The 19,256-nt window shown below is 39.9% G+C and overlaps 1 protein-coding gene across 1 annotated transcript in view; it reads left to right on the forward strand.

Annotated features, from left to right (window-relative positions):
- The first annotated feature begins 1,246 nt into the window (after positions 1–1,246).
- Positions 1,247–19,256, forward strand: part of NSUN7 (NOP2/Sun RNA methyltransferase family member 7) — a 49,481-nt gene continuing 31,471 nt past the window's right edge. Inside the window, exons 1-4 of the mRNA XM_058546958.1 lie at positions 1,247–1,642; positions 1,947–2,350; positions 8,799–8,857; positions 9,479–9,609. Of these exons, the coding sequence (XP_058402941.1) occupies positions 2,038–2,350; positions 8,799–8,857; positions 9,479–9,609 (503 nt within the window). The 5' untranslated portion in view covers positions 1,247–1,642; positions 1,947–2,037. The remainder of the gene's footprint in view (positions 1,643–1,946; positions 2,351–8,798; positions 8,858–9,478; positions 9,610–19,256) is intronic.

Below are 19,256 nucleotides of genomic sequence, written 5' to 3' on the forward strand. Positions count from 1 at the left end.
GAACATTGTGTACATTTAAGGTATACAATATGTCGATTTGATACATTTATGACTGTCACTGTAGAGACAGCACCTCTATCATGTCACATAATTATCATATCTTTTTTGTGGTTGGAATAATTAAGATCTAGTCTCTTAGCAAATTTGATGATTACTATACAATATTGTTGTCTATATACACTATACTGTGCATTAGAGCTCTAGGACTTATTTACTACTACAGAAGGCTTTTCTAAACTAGGCAAGAAATGCGAAGTACATATATGTTACTTTTCATCATACCACCTTTATGTATTCACATTAGCATTAGTTCATGGAATTTTACTGTAACAGAAACTAAAGTGTACTATACAAAAAGGCTCTACATATTCTGTCTGGCATTAAAATCACTAATTACCAGACCTATGGAAATCTGGTCCAGAAGTTTCAAAGTAGCAATATAAATGGTATATATTAGAGAAAAAGCAATCTTTTCCTTTCCTTTTCAGTTTTAGAACATGCACTTTGGAGATAATAAAATAGGTAAAAAGGCCATCAGTGAAGTGCTTAAAATTCACATAAACTCAATAGAAGGCTTAAATCTCAGTTATTTGATTTTATTCTAGAAATTAACAAAGTATTTTTCTACTATGTTTAAAAATCAGCACAGCTGATTTTTCTTGATGTATTAGGATGTAGATTTTGGCATTAGGATGTAGATTTTGCTCTCGGGCTCTCAAAAACTAAAGTAGCCATATTAAAGCCCTTTGGGGGTTCCCAGTTCCCTTCTATAATTTGGAGGGCGGGGCGAATTTCTTCGTTTCTAAGTCCGTTTCAGCAACATCTTCTTTGCGGGCAACTCCTGGAAAGGAGGGATGCGGTCGTAACTTGACAAAGATCTTTACACATCTTGCTCTGAAAGAGTCCGTCTAGGATGATGTCTATTGTTCTAAAAAGCACGGCTCATCTTTCCTTTTCTTCAGTAGTTCTACACTCATCTGTTTTAATGTTTCCCGCGCCCATGCTAAACTCGCTAAGCTGGGTGTTGTCAGCGACACAAAATTCTTGCTTTTAAGGAGACCACACAGCCACTTGCGATTCTGGGGAAGTCGAAGCCCCTCAGGACGGCGCGGTCCAACTGGCAAGCTGCTTTCGACCTCGAGGAGGGGCTGCCACAGGTGTCCCGGGGCGCAGGAGGAGGAGCAACTCCGCGAGCGAGAGGCTGCCCCGGCCAAATCCCGCGGGAACGGCCCCCGGCAGGCGTCCGCGCCGCCACTCGGTTGCCATGGAGACCCAGGTCGAGGGCCGGTGGCCTGGGAGAAGCCGGGAAGGTCTACCCTGCCACGGCCTCAGCCGGTGGGTCCCCTGTCTCGCACTCCACCCGGCTCCGCAGCCGCGTCCGCGAAGGGCGACTGTGCGTGGCCAGGCGAGGTCCTGAGGCGCCCCCTCCTTCCGAGGGCCGGAGCGCACCGAGCGCCGGGAGCCGCCACCCCCTGCCCCGAATCCGGCCGGTGGGAGAGGCTGCGTTTGAACCAAACGGCCTTCGCAGCCCGCCGCCCCGCGGCTCCCGAGGGCACTGCTTCCGACACCAGCCGCCGGTGCCGGAAGTGCAGCGGCTGCCGCGTCTCCGACCCCCAAGCCCCGGGAACCATCGGCCCTCTGGGTAAGGGAGGTTAGCGGGAGCCGGTGAAAGGGGCGCCCGAGGGCTGCAGACGCGGCTCACTGGAGAGCCCTGCCCCCAATCGAGAAGAGTCTCGTCGCTTCGGCGGCGACTCCCGAGCCGTCTCCACGCCTCTCCCTTTTCGAGTGTATGGAGGTTTCTTGGGGGTTTGCCCGGCTCGAAGTATGGGATGCTCGGATCGGCCAGTAAATGCCACCTCTGAGTCTTTAAGGCCACAGCGAAATGGGCCGCCAGGTGCGGTCCTGCGGAAATCGTGATTTACCGAGATAACCTTTTCTTTTCACAGAGACGATGCTTAAGGTACAAGGAAAACCATTTCCGGGCACATCTGGATTGTAATTCAAGCTTGAGTTCCCGACGACAGTCAAGGGGCAACCATGCTGAACTCCGCAAGTGAACTGGAGTTTTCGAACGAAAACAATACGGAGGACATCTCCCAGTTCGCTTCCCTGGCACTGTCAGGTGACGAAGCATCCAGCGAGAAAAGCTCGACTGGTGCACCCGAGAAAACTGGCTATCCGGACTCCGTTTACGTTATGGCAGCGAACGTTTTTCAGGGTATTCGAATCGAAAAGTCACCAGAGAAGGTCTTAATAAAGTATGGGAATGAGCCCCTGCGGTCCTTGTCCGAGTCGAAAGATGAATCCTTTCAGCGTTTGTCCTATGAGCTGGCTTTCAGTGCCCTGAAGTGTGAGTAGCACCAGTCTTGAAGATCAGCGCTAAAGGAAAATGATAGCGAGAGAATTTGTGGAGTGCAGCCCCCTCCCCGCCCCCTCATACACACCAGGTTTTGTTTTTATGAATATGCCTATCTTTGGTCACTTGCAAATGTCGAGGAATTAGGAAAGTTCCAGTAAAACAAGTTGTTTCAGGTCAGAAGTGTTTGTCACTTGCAGATTTCCCCGTGCCTAGCACTGTGCCTTGTCCGTAGCTGTAAAGCAGAGTCATTAAACTGAACAGGAAACGATTCCATTAGCAGGAAGAACAAGAATCCATTGAAGTCTCCGCTTATAGTTTCCTCTCCCTGGAAACTATAATCTTTCTTTTCATTCTCTGTGTTTACATCTTGTATTTTAATGTATGAACTTTCACAAATATAAAAACCAATCAGAGGGTGGGGGAGAGGAACAGATGGAATAAGAAGAAAAGGTGCAACATATTAAAAATGAATATCAAAATCAACCCCTATGAAGATGATCTCATTCATGGACAATAGCTTTAATTTGGAGAGCTTGTAAATTTATTTCTCCAAACTTTTGTCTAATTTCCATTTCTCATTTGCCTCCAGGGTTTGAGATGCAATGTTTCCGATTCCCTCAGTGGCGGTGAATTATCAACTTCTGAGTGGGGAGTTGACTAGTACAGAACCAAATATTGTTACTGTGAGACCAAAAGGCCTGAAGACATTTGTGTTTGTATTAGCTATAAACTATAATATAATAGAGTATGTTATAATATAAACTATAAAGTTCAATTTGTAAACTGACTGAATATTGTTCCAAAAAGAAATTCCAGAAATGTTTGGAGTCTTAGCAGCATGGCTGCAGTGTGAGCATATGGCTTCCTAAAGAGACACGTTGAAAGGGCAACACTCATTTGCACGTATTTTCTTAGTATTAGTTCTTACTGGGACTTGCACATCCTTGCACATAGGCAGTTAAAAATTGTTCAGTTATTTAGACTGAATGTCTCATTAGTTATTTAGACATGAATATATATTTTTGGTTGTCTGCAGAGATGACATAGGTAAACTCCGAAGACAGGTATTTGTCATCACAGAGAAAAATTTGTATGTTGAGTGAACTTCTCTTTAGTTTTCATCTTTGTTTCCTGCTTGTGATTTTTTTTCTAAGTCTATCTTAACCGTTTTTCCTCCTCCAATTTAATCTTTCAGATTCTGTTTCATCCCTTTCCTTCACCCCCTTATTAAAATGTAGTTTTAAACACTAACCAAAGTGTTGCACTTTAAATAATGAGTCAAATGACATTTTAACATTTTCTCCCTGCAACAATGAAATGCGGACGGGGCATCTATGTTGATTAGTTGGTATTTAATGTTAATGCCAAAACTCTGTTATAGACGGTTTTTTTTCCCTAATAGAGTATTGAATCTTACCTTTATAAATCAAGAATAAAAGCCTGAAATTCTTCTTTGTAAAATTAATGCACTAACTAGATGGTCATGCTATAGTGATATGTCTGGTATATCGTTTTCTTTCTCTCCATCTTTATTTCTGTTTTATGAAAGGGTCTTGGGACTATTTGATGTCCCATTCAGATAAATTATTGTCATAGGCCTTTACAAACATGCTTTTACTTAAAATGTTCATTTTATGAGTTCAAATTCTAAAATAAGATGGCTTTGGTTGTTTACTTGGTACAAGTATTATTTTCTTATGATATCTTTTAATATTTTGCTTTAAAATATTGGAGGCTCTTGTGCCTTTCACTTTTATCTTCTGTATTATTAGTGTTCTATCAATACTTTCACATGTAATATTTTATAAACTCACATCTAGCTTAACAGTATAGGTTCAAGGAGTCCATGGTTCAGAAAAGAAAATTCAGGATTCCTCCCTAAGGTTTTATAGGAGCAGTAAAGCTGAAAAGGTTAGTGTACAAACTAAAGAAAGCTTGGGTAATGATCCCTTTTATTGGTGAATTTGTGAACAGCTAATTAGATCACATTACCATATTTTTTTGAGGAAGTACAAAGGAAAAATGACAAAGAAAATCTCTTAATTATACAAATGTTAAGTGTATTCCTTTGGTTGTGTTTTATGTTTTTCAGTTTTGTTGTTTGCTCTTTTGTTGATATCCTTTGTGTATAAGCTCTTTCAAAGCAGAGTGTACTATTTATCTGATTAACCTTTTAAAGATTTAAAGGACTCGGTATAATATTTTTTGAAATGAAGACAACCACTAGTCCCACTTTACTAAATAACCCCAAGGTCAATTTTCTGCTGAAGAAGGTAATGAAGAGTAGTCTATTCTTATTAAGTTTGACTTCTGTCAAAGAAGCAGAATACTAGCAGCTAATTTATTTTTTCAAGGAATCGCTGGATGTTTCAAGGCATACTAAATATTAAAACAGAAGAAAGAACTGGGAAAATGATTTCTTAAAAAATAAATTAATGAACAACAAATAAAGAAAAAAAAAAAAAAAAAACTTGAGGAAAGAGATGTCCCTGAAATTGTTGATCTTATTCCTGGCTTAATTCTTCCTCCAGCCTCTCTAGGTATATAATCATAATTGGTGAATTTTCAGTCCCAGGAACTGGCTGTGGCATTAACCTGGTCATTTCATAATCATGTAACTGTCAGTGAAAAACCTAGAAAATGCTTAATGTATGGTTTGGTTATGGCTTTGGGAATTAGTAATTGTAGTCAGGGGTCCCCAAGGGCACCCTCAGGTTCAGTAGAAGGTTCAGAAGATTCAGGTTCAGTAGAAGGACTCACAGAATGCAGCAAAGCTGTTATACACATGGTTACAGTTTATTACAGTGAAAGGATAGAAATTAAAATCAGCACCATAGGACAGAGTCCAGGAGGGACCAAGTATAAGCTTCCTATTGTCCTTTCTCAATGGAGTATTATGGACAGTGGTTAATTCTCCCAGCAATGATGGATGACAACACAAATGAAGTATTGCCATCCAAGGAACCTCACCCAAGCCTTGTTGTCTGGGATTTTTATTTGGGAGGTCAGTCATGTAGACAAGGAGCACCCTCATGGCTGACCTTACTCAATCTCTAGCTTTTCCAGAGGTCAAGCTTATACTGTGTGGCCCAAGGCCCCAAGTAAACAAAGACAGTTTGATCAGCAAGATACTCCAAGGGCTTAGAGGTCATCTCCCAAGAGCTCGTAGAGGGCCAAGCTTTTCTTTAGAATGTGCAGGGTTTGGCCACCCAGGCCTGCTAAGTTAATTCTTGATTGCACAATGATTCATTAGGAAAATGATCTAGATCAACAACCTCTTAAGCTCTGGTTGTCACCTAAGAGGTTCAAGCAATTCTCTTGAATGACAATAATAATACGTTACATAGCTCTTTGTAATTCACAAAACAATTATATAATTTGATATACCAGTCTTTTGAGATGGAAGATTCTTATTTGCAGATGAGAAAATTGAGAAAAGCTCAAGAAGAGATTAAATGATATACCTAAGGAACCAAGCAGGAAGAAGGATAAAAAGAAGTGTTTCATCTAGTTGGAAGGGTGGTAGAATAGCAACTCTCATCCTAATTCTAGTTATGGTCCACATTGTTTTATTTTAACCGTATAATGATTTTGTATTTGATGATGCCAGCTTCTTTTCCCTAGTATCTACTTCTCTCAAATACTCTTTCAAAAATATTTTTGGCTATGCTTACTAGTTTTGCCAAAAAGACTTCGATAATTTTGTCAAGTTTCCCTCCTTCCACACATACAAAACCTCTATATACCTATATTTATAATTATAGGAGGACCTTGAGATTCTTGAAGTGAAGGTTCTAGAAGTGAATCTCATGAAGCGAATCATATGAAGGAAACTCTATGAACACATAATAAAAATAGAGAGGGAGAACGTAGGGGAGAGTCAAAAAAAAAGAAACATCTCCCATCTTTCTCCCAGAATCGGAGGGATGACCAGATGGACTATGTGAGTTTTAGGAGTCCGATAAAGAGCACTCCTCCTTTACACTTGAGTTTGGGACCAGCTGAGAGCGAGAAAAAAGAGGTTTGGGATCATGGCTTTAGATCTCCAGTCAAATAGGCTTGCAAATACTTCTGAATTAGAACTGCCCATCTAATCCATGGCACAGCTGAAGAGTGGCAGACCCCTCCACCCCAACTCACATGAGGCACATAGTAAAGAGCCTCCTGGAATACATGCACGCCTCCTGCAGAGACGCTGGCAGAGAGAGAGGAAGAGAGGAAAGGGGGAGGCAGGAAGATATGCCCCAGTTCCTTCTTCCAATTTCACCAAATAAACTCAATTTTCCTTTCTTAGGGAGTGGTGAGTAAGGGGTAGGAAGAGAATCCAGGAATGTTTCTCTAGGGAATGCCCTTCCCATTGGAAACATGAAGAATGGAGATTAAGAATTCCCTTCACCGGACTAAAGGGAAGAGTCTAATTAGTGGGGGACTAGAGATAATTGGGGCTATTGTGCTCAACTAGGATAGGCAAGGTTTGCAATCCTCAAGTAAATCCAATAACCCAAATTGGGCATTAGCAGTATGTTTTATTTAGCCACTCTGGTTTGTTGTAAGAGCAAGATGAGGAAGGGCTGCATAAGGTTGTGATGAAGAGCATGCACTTGGGTGCCAGACTGCCTGGGTTTGAATCCCTCATCTGCCACTTGCTGTCTGACTATGAACATATTACTTACATTCCGTGTCTCATTTCCTAATCCAAAAAATGGGGATAATGATGGTACCTAATTCATAGGGTTGTTATGAGGGTTAAATGAATGAATATATGGAAAGCACTTAGAACAATGTCTAGCTCATAGAAAGCACTATCTAAAGTACAGTCATGTGCTGCATAATGACATTTTGCTCAATGATGGACTGCATATATGTTGGTGGTCCCATAAGATTAGTGCCATATAGCCTAGGTGTGTAGTAGGCTATACCATCTAAGTTTGTGTAAGTGCACTATGATGTTCACACGACGACGAAATTGCCTAACAACCCATTTCTCAGAACATATCCCCGTCGTTAAGCAACACGTGACTGTATATATTATTAATGCTGATATTACTGAGAATGCTATGTAAATTGTAGATATACAAAGGCATTCTGCACAATATCAAAGGCAGCCCAAAGATGATATCAGTTTTGACAAGAGCCGTAGAAAAAAAATGCACTGTTGGCAAAATCGCGTTCTGTCTTATTTTCCTTCATCCTGCCTCTATTTCTTAGGATTCCAGCACTACTATTGCTCGAAGTTCTACAGCCTATGCAGGTCTGCTATCTTAAAAGTCCATCATTATTATGTTGACTATATTTTCTGTGACAAAAATTGGGACTCATACTCATCTATGAAGTAGATAGGGACTCATGCTCTACTATGAAGTAGATAGGAATTGGTTTGCAAGTACTGAGGTGTGAAACCTTAAACTTCATTTTCCTTGTAAGTGAAATGGAGAGATTGCCTTGTATAATACAGCCGTAATTACTGGCTAAAATATGGATAATGATTCCCAAAGGATTTCCTATGAAAATTGGATGTGCTTCCCAAGTTAGTCACTTATTTTTACTTTTCCCATCCCCCAAATAAAAACTGAAATTCAATGTGTACTGTTCATATAGTAGGTTTTCCATAAGTGTTGAATGAATTGAAGCTAGCGTAGCTTTCTGTTCAACTGATTAAAGCATTTGTTATATGATGTACGTATAGTAAGTAGTTATAAGAAAAGGAACACTCATGCATCCTATGCAGGTTTTAAAGTACGTCTACTTGTGTCCACTTAGTACTTTTGCAGTTATCCCTCCACCTGGAATGCTCTCTCCTCCCAGATCTTTACATGGCTAACTCGTTGTCATTTGGGTCTTAGATTAAATGTCATCTTATTAATGTCTTCACTAGTGAGTTCTACCAAATATTTAAGTAAGAAATAATACCAATCTAACACAAACTCTTCGAGAGAATAGAGAAAGAGGGAACACTTCCCACTCATTTAAGGCCAGCATAACCCCGATACCAACATTGACAAGGACATTATAAGAAAAGAAAAATCGACCAACATCCCTCATGCACATAGGCATAGAACAAAAATCCTAAATAAAATATTAGAAAGTCAAATCCACCAATACATAAAAAGGATAAGACATTATAAATTAGATCCTTTTTAATGTTTTTCAAAGGACATAACTTAAAGGTTGGAATTCCTTTACTACTACTTTGACTATTCAGATAGTGCTCCTTTGATTATGATTCCATGTGGAGCCTGGGTCATAAGGGTCCAGAATTCATAAAGATTACAAATATTTTATCATGTCATTGTAATTTAAATCTTTATCAAGAATTGAGGTATATTTCAGACATGAAATTAAAAGTACTTTATGGCATTGTCTAAAGTATATTTTGATTCCAAAGTTTTCATTTTCAGCTTTGATATTTTCAGTAACAGACATTTTCCTTGTCTTGCAGATCAAGATATTTTGGAAACTATATTAATAGACAGCTATATCTTTCCAAGTACCACAATAGTAAGTAGACAACTTTTATATAATTAGCTGTCTCATAATTGTTATTTAGAAATTATTAAAATGCCTTCACATTTAAATAACTAGTTTGCATAGTGCTGAGACCTCTTCAAAATACATCCTTAACTCTTTCTTCTAATGCTTCTAATATTGACCCTTGTCCTTTCATTTTTTTTTTTTTTTTTTTTGTGAGGAGATCAGCCCTGTGCTAATATCTGCCAACCCTCCTCACTTTTTTTTTGCTGAGGAAGACTGGCCCTGGGCTAACATCCGTGCCCATCTTCCTCCACTTTATATGGGACGCTGCCACAGCATGGCTTGCCAAGCAGTGCATCGGTGTGCGCCCGGGATCCGAACAGGCGAACCCCGGGAGCACGTGCACTTAACCGCTTGCACCACCAAGCCGGCCCCCCTTGTCCTTTCATTTTGATGAACATATCGAAAATTGTCTTTTTCAAAAGGTTTATTTTTTACTGGATTTTTTTCTATTTCAAAGATCTGCTCTATCTCAGACTATGTAAAAATGTTCATATTCCTGCTCTCTTATGAAAAATAATGGAATAGAAAATATTGCTATGAGATATTGTTTGTATACTTTTCTTTATGTGTGTTTCCCCTTGGTAGCCAGATCATTTGAGCAGCCTTATTATTGTGATGCTGTATGATTTCCAAGATAGAAAATTTCAAGCTCGTTTCCTTTCTGATAATGAAGAGTCCATAGCAGAAGTTCAAGAAGTAGAGAACCTTCTTATCAGGTAATTATAAAAGTGAAAACGGTGTTTTATATGAAATCATTATTAGTATTTTCATTAGTAAACTTGTATACAGTATAATGTATAGATAAGTCTTAATTTACAGAGAAAAAATACAAAAGTTAAGTTTCTTGAGTTCCTTTACAGTCTTGCACAGGTTAAATATACTGTTTAAAATCAACATATCTGTTGAAAACTTGAGTTGTAAGATCCAACTTGTAAGCATGTGTAAAATAATGAAAAATTCCTAATAATTTTTAGGACATATATAAACTTTACTTGAAACAGCTATTATTTATTTACTTAGTTTTGTTTACAGCTCTAAAAATTTGATGTGTATCAAATGAGAAAATTCCAACAGTAGACAAGCACACACTACTTTGCCAAGTTAAAAAAATACTTCTACATAGTTGAGAATAAATATGTTTTAAATTTGTTTTCTTTTTACCCTAAATATCAGCAGAAATCTACTATAGGAATAATAATAGTATCTACCTCAAAGGGTGGTTGGGAGAACTAATTAAACTAATGCATGTAAAATGCTTAGCTTAGAGCCAGACACATAGTAAATGGTCAATAAATGTTAAGTGCTACTGTTGTTAGGGCTTCTGTTATTATGTTGTTGAACTTTTATAGAAATTACAGTATAGCAACAACAATAATCTTGCAAGAAGATTTTTACCTAATGATTAACCTGAAACAGTTGTCAATATGATATCTGATTTTATATTTTTATAAAACATTTTTATTTTGTATTTTTATTGGAAATTCGATCAATTTCATTTAAATTATTGAAGGCTGAAACCAGAGGACTCAGGTAGTGGAGTAATAATAATATCTTACATTTATTGAGCACTTAATACGCCTCAATCATTGTTATAAGAAGCTCTAACAACCCTATGAGGTGGCTACTGTTACCAACCTGTATTTTTACACATGGGAAAACTGAGGCACAGACAAGGTAAAGGAATAATGCCAAAGAGCTAGAAAGGGGAGTAGCTAGGTTTCAAACTGGGGAAGTCTGACTCAGAGCCCAAGCTTTAACCATTTATATGCTACCACTCCTTCCACTTAGATAGTGAGGCTTGGCTGAAGTACTCTAGAAGATTAAAAATATGACATAGTCATATCTCATGTCAGTCACAGCCATGAGAAACTGTGGGATGGAGAAGAGCAAAAGCAATCAGATCTATGTACCATCTGTGTTAGAAAAGTAAGGATCTCACCCCTGTTTACTGTATGGGTTTCTGGGCAACCACCTCACTGCCCATACCTACACTGTGCAGCCTGCCTCCCAGGAGGGGCACAGATACATCAGAGAAAAATTGGTAGGGCAGTATGCTATGGGACAGGCTCTGAGTTTCAGCTTCTCTGAGCTTCTCTCAGTTTCTGTTTGACTTAGGAGACTTTCATGGAAGTCTCAACTTAGATTCGGAGAGGCTAATGAGAGCTGAAGTTAGACTGAGTCACCCAGGAAACCCACAGGGCTCTAACCAAGTAAGAAAGACCAGACTATGGTTTCAGCAGCAGCAGATTTTAGCTGAGAATGCTAGCAAGGCAGGTAGGAATAGGACAAGCAAAGGCCAGGGATCAGGAGGCCAGAGGAACGAGAAGATATTACTGTCTAAGGATTCCTGATTCCCCAGATTTTCCCCTTTCTCCATAATACACACCATGCTACATCCTGCCTTGACACATATCTGGTTACACTCTTGTCGGTGCAAGTTTTTCCCCCTACCCAAACTAACAGAGACTCATATAATGTAGATCTTATTCCCAAATTAATCAGTTGTATTATACCCGATTCATACTATACTCAATTCATAATATGCTATAGAAGAAATGCTTGTATTTAGTGACTGAATTGCAGAGAATAGTAGAGCAGTGCTGAGAAAATATACGTATAAAGATAATGCCAAGGGCCGGCCCCGTGGCTTAGTGGTTAAGTGCGCACGCTCTGCTACTGGCGGCCTGGGTTTGAATCCGGGGCGTGCACCGACGCACCGCTTTTCCAGCCATGCTGAGGCCGCGTCCCACATAACAGCAACTAGAAGGATGTGCAACTATGACATACAACTATCTACTGGGGCTTTGGGGGAAAAAAAGGAGGAGGATTGGCAATAGATGTTAGCTCAAAGCCAGTCTTCCTCAGCAAAAAGAGGGGGATTAGCATGGATGTTAGCTCAGGGCTGATCTTCCTCACACACACAAAAAAAGATAATGCCAAAGGGTTTTAATCAAGAGTCTTAGTTTTCAAGTAGTAGAAGCCATCTTCAGTTAACTTGAACAAAAATGAAAAATATTCTTATACTGGGATGTCTCTTGCAACTCAAGGACTCAGGAAGAAAATGAAATCAGGAACTGGAAAGATGTCAGGACTTTCTTTCTCTCTTTATCTTTCTATCTCGGCTTCTCTCAGTATCTGCTTCATTCTCTTTTTCTTTGCAGATCTGCCTTCTCTGCTTCTCTAGTCTACATGGGAAAAGCCCTACTGTTGCACCCCAGTTCCCGAGCTTACATGTTACAGTTGTATGTTAGTTTCTTCACCTAGACTAACTTATTATCTCTACATCCCAATTCTGAATTCTAAATCCCCCAGGAACTTAATTGGTTCCATGTGGATCAGGTGCATTCCCTTGGGCCAATTCTCCATAGCCAATCAAGTGGGATTCTGAACTCAAACAGGTTGCTGGAAGCCAACCCCTGCAGATCTTCTGCGGCTTGGGGCTGGGCACTGTTGTTCCCAGGGAAGTAGAATCATTGTAAACTTGGCATATACCTTAGTATGTTTCTACTGAGGGGATAAAGACTAATTTTAAGAGGTGATAAAGGAAGAGGTAATTATTTAGCTAGAAATTGAATGAGAATGATTTTCTCCTCATGAAAATTGTGTTTGACCTTTGTTACTGTTGCCTCTACCAGGGATCCTTGTGTTTTATCCCTGTATGTACCAATTTGTATCTTTTTCTTCATTTACTCATGGCTTTAGAGATATAGTCCAAGATGACACCTATTACCATTTTTGACATGCAAGGTCTTTAAGAACTCATTCCTTGTATAAAATGCAACTATCTTAAAACTATGTGACTAAGTTAAAAAAAAAAAAAAGAGGCCACAGCCTCTTCTTTCTCACTCCCCATGCCCTCACTCTAGCCCAAGAATCTGTTTCTGCCAAATACTTTGTTGGACTTTTGTGAAGCAGAATTGGAGAATAGGCAGTGAGAGTCTAGAGAGGCAGCAGGAGGGGAAGGACTTAGTAGTCCATCCTCCCAAACCACCCAAAACTATTCATCCTGAAGTCTCCACATTACAGCTAAGGTACCACTCTCCACCTAGATATCATCCTTGATTCTTTCTTTCCCTCCCCTGCGCCCATACCGTACCTAATGCATCAAGTCCTGTAACTCCATTTGGAAAATATGCTAAATCTACTTCTTTCCATTTCCATTACTACCATCCAAATCCAAGCCACCATAATCTGTCACTTGGACTACTGCGATAGCCTCCTCATTGGTTTCGCTGCCTCTAACTCTTACTTTCCCACAATCCATTCCATATGGCAGTAGACTGATATTTTTAAAATGTAATTATATGGTCATGAGAGAGTATCTTGGATCAGACTTAACTTCCTACTGTAAATAACTAGAAAACTGGAGAAAATATATGAGGCAAAGGTTTTGGACGTTAGACAAGAAGCAGCACAGAAACTTGATCCCTGGGAGAACAAAAACAAGTGAGGCGAGCCCTAGAGTAGTCCTGGCTTTATGCCTAGAGGTACTTTCCAACTGCCGTGCAGGCAGGGGAATCCCAAGGGGAAATTGGTTGTCTTGCTAAGTTAAGAAAACAGAGATCAAAGTTTTGGAAGGCTGAAATGATCATCTGTTTTTTCTTCTTTATTCTATTAATGTGGTAGGGTAATTTATGTTGAACGATTTTATAAATGTTAAGCCAACCATGTATTTCTGGGGTAAGTCACGTTTGCTCGGATATATCCCTTTTCTTTTCTCCTCCAATTCTCTCATTCCCCATAAGGCTTCCGAGTTTCTCATTTGCCAAAATGCTCCCTAAACACTTGTTCATGAGTTTTTGTCTCTCATATTCTCTCCACCTCTTCTTTGGAAACACTTAGCCTATTTCACTTACTTAGTGAATAATCTGAAACAGCTGTCAGTACGATGTCTGATTTTATATTTTTATGGGAAATTCAAGCAGTTCATTGAAGATTATCTTTTGGCATTAAGAAAATATTCAGTTTATATTTAAAGAGAACCACATTTCTGAATGTGTTAGGCATTAGTAATGGCATTCAAAAACTTGAGTTATTTTATTCATTGTTAAATAAAATTTCTGAAAATTTTGAAGCCAAAAAGGAGTAAAACTCATTTCCTTTTTTTTCTTTTCTTTTTTTTTTTTGTGAGGAAGATTAGCCCTTAGCTAATATCTGCTGCCAATCCTCCTCTTTTTGCTGAGGAAGATTGGCCCTGGGCTAACATCCATGCCCATCTTCCTCTGCTTTATATGGGACACCACCACAGCATGGCTTGACAAGCAGTGCGTTGGTGTGCGCCCGGGGTCTGAGCCTGTGAACCCTCGGGCCCCCGCAGCGGAGTGCACACACCCAACCACTATGCCACCAGGCTGGCTCCAAACTCATTTCTTTCTTTTTTTTTTTTTTTAAAGATTTTTTTTTTCCCCCCTAAAGCCCCAGTAGATAGTTGTATATCACAGCTGCACATCCTTCCAGTTGCTGCATGTGGGACGCGGCCTCAACATGGCCGGAGAAGCGGTGCGTCGGTGCGTGCCCAGGATCCGAACCGTGGCCGCCAGCAGCGGAGCGCGCGCACTTAACCGCTAAGCCACGGGGCCGGCCCCCAAACTCATTTCTTTAAAAAATAAACTAAGAGAAAATGGTATATTAGTTAGGATTCTTTTTTGGCAACTGACAGGACCCCAACTCAAACTAGATTAGGCAAAAGGGAGAATTTATCATAAGGCATCTCATGGAAGAATTGAACATTGAGACTGCAGGAAGGGCAGTGATGTGGCTGTGCTTCTGCTAACTAAATCCTATGACTAAAATATCATCAGGACTCTCTCTAGTCTCTCTTCTAGTCTCTGCTTCTCTGTGTGCTTTGGCTTCATTCTTTCATCTTTCTTTGCTTCCAGAATGGGAAACTTGGCTGCTGACAACTCAGGAGCTTTACTTATAGCACCAAAGACTAAAAAGACTGGCTTGACTCTGTTGCTACACCCAAAAAATTGCTTGACCCCAATGTGGGTCAAGTGCCCACCCTCGACCAATCAGCTGTGGCCAAGGAGACAGAGTCAGTTAGGGATACTTCCCAAGAAAATGATATGAATGGAGTGGGGGGCAGGGGACATTTTCAGAAGGGGGGAGTTTCTTTTTTTTTTTTTTTTTGGGTGAGGAAGATCAGCCCTGAGCTAACATCCATGCTAATCCTCCTCTTTTTGCTGAGGAAGACCGGCTCTGAGCTAACATCTATTGCCAATCCTCCTCCTTTTTCTCCCCAAAGCCCCAGTAGATAGTTGCATGTCATAGTTGCACATCCTTCTAGTTGCTGTATGTGGGACGCTGCCTCAGCATGGCCGGAGAAGCGGTGCGCCAGTGCGCACCTGGAATCCAAACCTCGGGCCGCCAGTAGCAGAGCGCGGGCACTTAACCGTTGAGCCACGGGGCCAGCCCCACGAAGGGGGGAGTTTCTATTCCCAGATGGGAAGGGGTGCTTAGAATACAAACCAGTAAGTTTCTACTGTAAAAGGAAACATTGGGAATAACTTTTTTTGCCATTATTTATAGATATAAAATCTCTTGGGACACACTATATTAGATATAATTTGTTATCACATATAATATTAGTTTATTCCAGTTGAGACCTAGGATGTTATCTTCCTTTAGACACAGCATATACTTTGCTACTGGCAGGCAACCACTAGACCTGGGTACTAACAAGCCCAGGTGACCTAGTCTAGTCAGAGATTGAAATGATTGGAAGTTCATCGGCTTCAGTCCCTGTGAAGGCCAGGGGTTCCTTTTTACCTTTTCCAGGGGTTGTCTTTTGGTGACCCAGTCCAAAGCCTGGGACTTTATCAGAGCCCCTTTTCCATAAACTTGGCATGCTCCAAATTTCCATTTTTGTTCCCATGCCCCATGAGTCATTGTAAGCTCTGCATATGTCTCAACTTCTCAGGCACATATTTCAGAATTGGCAGATAACTTTCATATATGATGCTCCCTCTACCTGGAACACTGGATAGCTCTTCTCCCACCCCTCCCTTACTCCTGGCTAACTCCTACTTCTCCCCTTATGGCTTAGCTTAAATGTAAATCCTGGGAAACTTTCTTTGACCCCTGTAGCAGTGCCTCTCCCTTATGCTGCCATAGCAGCCTGCCCTCCCTTGTTATTAGTACTTAGGACCTTTTTAAAGAATTGCTTTGTCTCCCCCTACCAGATTCTACACTCTGTGATGTCAGGAACAGCATCTTCTTTGCTCACTCCTTTGTTTTTGGAACCTAAAACGGTACCTGGAATATAGTAAGAATGCAAATATTTGGGGGCCGGCCAGGTGGCGCAAGCAGTTAAGTGTGCGTGCTCCGCTGCGTTGGCCCGGGGTTCGCCCGTTCGGATCCCAGGCGCACACCGATGCCCCACTTGGCAAGCCATGCTGTGGCGGCATCCCATATAAAGTGGAGGAAGATGGGCATGGATGTTAGCTCAGGGCCAGTCTTGCTCAGCAAAAAAAAAAAAAAAAAAAAAGAGAAAGATTGGCAGATGTTAGCACAGGGTTGATCTTCCTCACACACACAAAAAAAGAATGCAAATATTTGCTTGTGGATTAACTATATTTCTCTACCCTTAAATGGCCTTCCATTTCCTGCAGAAAAAATTCCCACTTCCTATGCATGGTGTATAAGATTTTTTTTGTGATTTGAGCCCTGGATCTCTCACCAACCTATGCTCTGTAAATAGGCTTTGCTGTTCAACACCTCCATATCTTTGTGGTGCTCTGCCCACAAAGTGGTGTCTTTGTGTCTTTGTGTCTTCTTTCCTTTTGTGGTCTGGAAAATTCTTGTTCCTCCATTAATAGTTAGCTCAAGTTTCTCCTCCTCTTAGAAGTTCCTTTGGGCTAAATTCTTGTTCTTCTTCCAATATATTTACTTTCTTCTTTATCTGTGTATCTTATAGCATTCATCATGTTGTGCTATGTTTGTTTATATGTCTGTTTTACCACGAAATTATAAATTACTTAAGGGTAGAAACTATCTTTTAATCTTTATAGCCCAGGTCTGATCACAGTACTTGGTTAATAGTAGTAAAAGAATAAACATATTAATTATTATCATTTCTTGAATAGCCTGACTTTAAATACAAAAGTATCTTTGCAACAACTCTGTAAGTAAGGTACTAATTCCTAATTCCCAGAGCTTAGAGAAGCTAAATAACTTATCTAAAGTCACATAGCTAGAAATTGGTGGAAAAAGAAATCGAACCCAGGTAATCTGATTGCAGAGACCAAACCATACTGGCTGGAGAGACAGAGGGAGAGAGAGGGAGAGGGAGAGGGCATGTGGCATGTTACAGGAGTAGCAAATAGTTCGGTGTATAACTAGAGATAGATTTATGGACGAGAGTGGTGGGAATTGAGGAAGGAAGAGTTGGTTCAGGTTAAATTTTTAATATCCTAGTATATTATGATAAGGAGTTTAGATTCTGTCCTGTAACTAATTGGTTCATTTAGAATTTAAGCTTAGGAATTACATAATTACAATTTAACATATAGAAATAAAACTCTGGTTGTGTGTACAACAGGATGCTGGTAAAAGAGATAATTGGCAACTCTCTGTGATAACATTCAAATTGTAGCAGGAGATGGACTTCTGAATCAGAATGCTGGGAAAGGCTACTTTTGCTTCCATTTTCATCAGTGCAGTTCGCCTTACAGCTATGGAAGAAGTTTTTTTAGTAACTATGGGATATTTCATTTACAGAAGTAATATGTCTGGTTATCCTAATAGCATTTGGATTTGGTCTTTGTCCTCAATGTGATATTGCATATTTATATAAAAATCTTTATAACTGTAAGTATACTTTAAATTACCTTTTGTGTGATTAAATTTTGTATTAAAATTCACAGTCTGAAATGTTTGCTATCTGGAAATTTGGAAAATTATTTCTCCCTGTACTCTTTCTATATACACAACACATATATTTTTCTAGGCTTCATAACTCTAATCTTTATATTTAATGATTGAAGAATACAGTTAATAGCATTTATTATGGTAAATTTGAACTACATAGGTATTTGGAAGAACTGTTTAATCAAAAATAATCTGTACTCAGAAACATCTCACAGTTTATAATATAGAACAGTAACTCAGCCCCTTTATATTAATTTATTCTTTGATGTGCATTAATGTATTATGTAATTGTTTTTAGTGTCCCCTCCTGTAGTTCTATGACATTAGAATATAGCACTACACATATCTAATTTTATTGTAGCCCCAGAAGGCTCAATGTTTGGTAACCCTTCCCTCTCCTCCCCAATGCCCCTGTGTTGTCTCTCTCTCTCTCCCTCATGCGTGTATACACATTCATACGTAAACACATTCTTAGGTGAAAGTTCCTCATTCTACTGAGTAGATAAGAAGCTTAATCTTATTAAGCTTTCTGCAGCCACACACACCACTCAGGTTGTACTTGACTTTTTTGTGGCATCTCTTCCCCATTTCTCATTCAAGGTAATCCTTGAGGTTTATTATTCAATTAGATTCCTACTGTAAAAATGTTATGAATATAGGTCAAGAGCAAGTTCTGCATTCTTATTTATTAAAAATTTGGGCTAAGAGATCAAGAAAAATCATTGGGTCCTCATGGTGATGCTAAGCAGTTCTTGTTTTTCTTTTCTGTTATTTGGAACTTCGAGGCATGGGGTAATCAGAACTGGAAAGAACTTGATACAGATTCATGAAAGTTCCTTAATCTTGTTAAGACTATACTGTTGCCATCTGTAATGATAAGTAGCCTATAATGAGTGGTGCCATGTGCCAGGCACAGTGCTAAGTATTTTACACACATGGTTGGTAATCACCACATTAATAGCAGAGTAAGTCAGCCACATTTTTTTTTTTATTGATATTTTAATGGTTTCTAACATTGTGAAATTTTGGGTTGTACATTTTTGTTTGTCCATCACCCCATATATGACTCCCTTCACCCCTTGTGCCCACCCCCCACCCCCACTTCCCGGGTAACCACAGTCCAGTTTTCTCTGTCCATGTGTTGGTTTATATTCCACATATGAGTGAGATCATACAGTGTTTGTCTTTCTCTTTCTGGCTTATTTCACTTAACATAATACGCTCCAGGCCCATCCATGTTGTTGCAAATGGGACGATTTTGTCTTTTTTTATGGTCAGCCACATTTTATAGATGAGAAAACAGAGGCTGAGAAAAGAGATTCAGTAACATACACGCCCGAGGTCACACAGCTGCTACGTGACAGAACCTGAAGTGAACTTCACATTTGTCAACTCTAAGTGCTACATAAAATTGTCTCTCAACCAGAAATTGATATGAATACCTGAGGAGATGCACAGCTATACAGGGGCAACAAAAACTGAAAAAAGGAAG

The sequence above is a fragment of the Diceros bicornis genome, chromosome 8, assembly GCF_020826845.1.
Source record: "Diceros bicornis minor isolate mBicDic1 chromosome 8, mDicBic1.mat.cur, whole genome shotgun sequence".
Classification (NCBI taxonomy): Eukaryota; Metazoa; Chordata; class Mammalia; order Perissodactyla; family Rhinocerotidae; genus Diceros; species Diceros bicornis.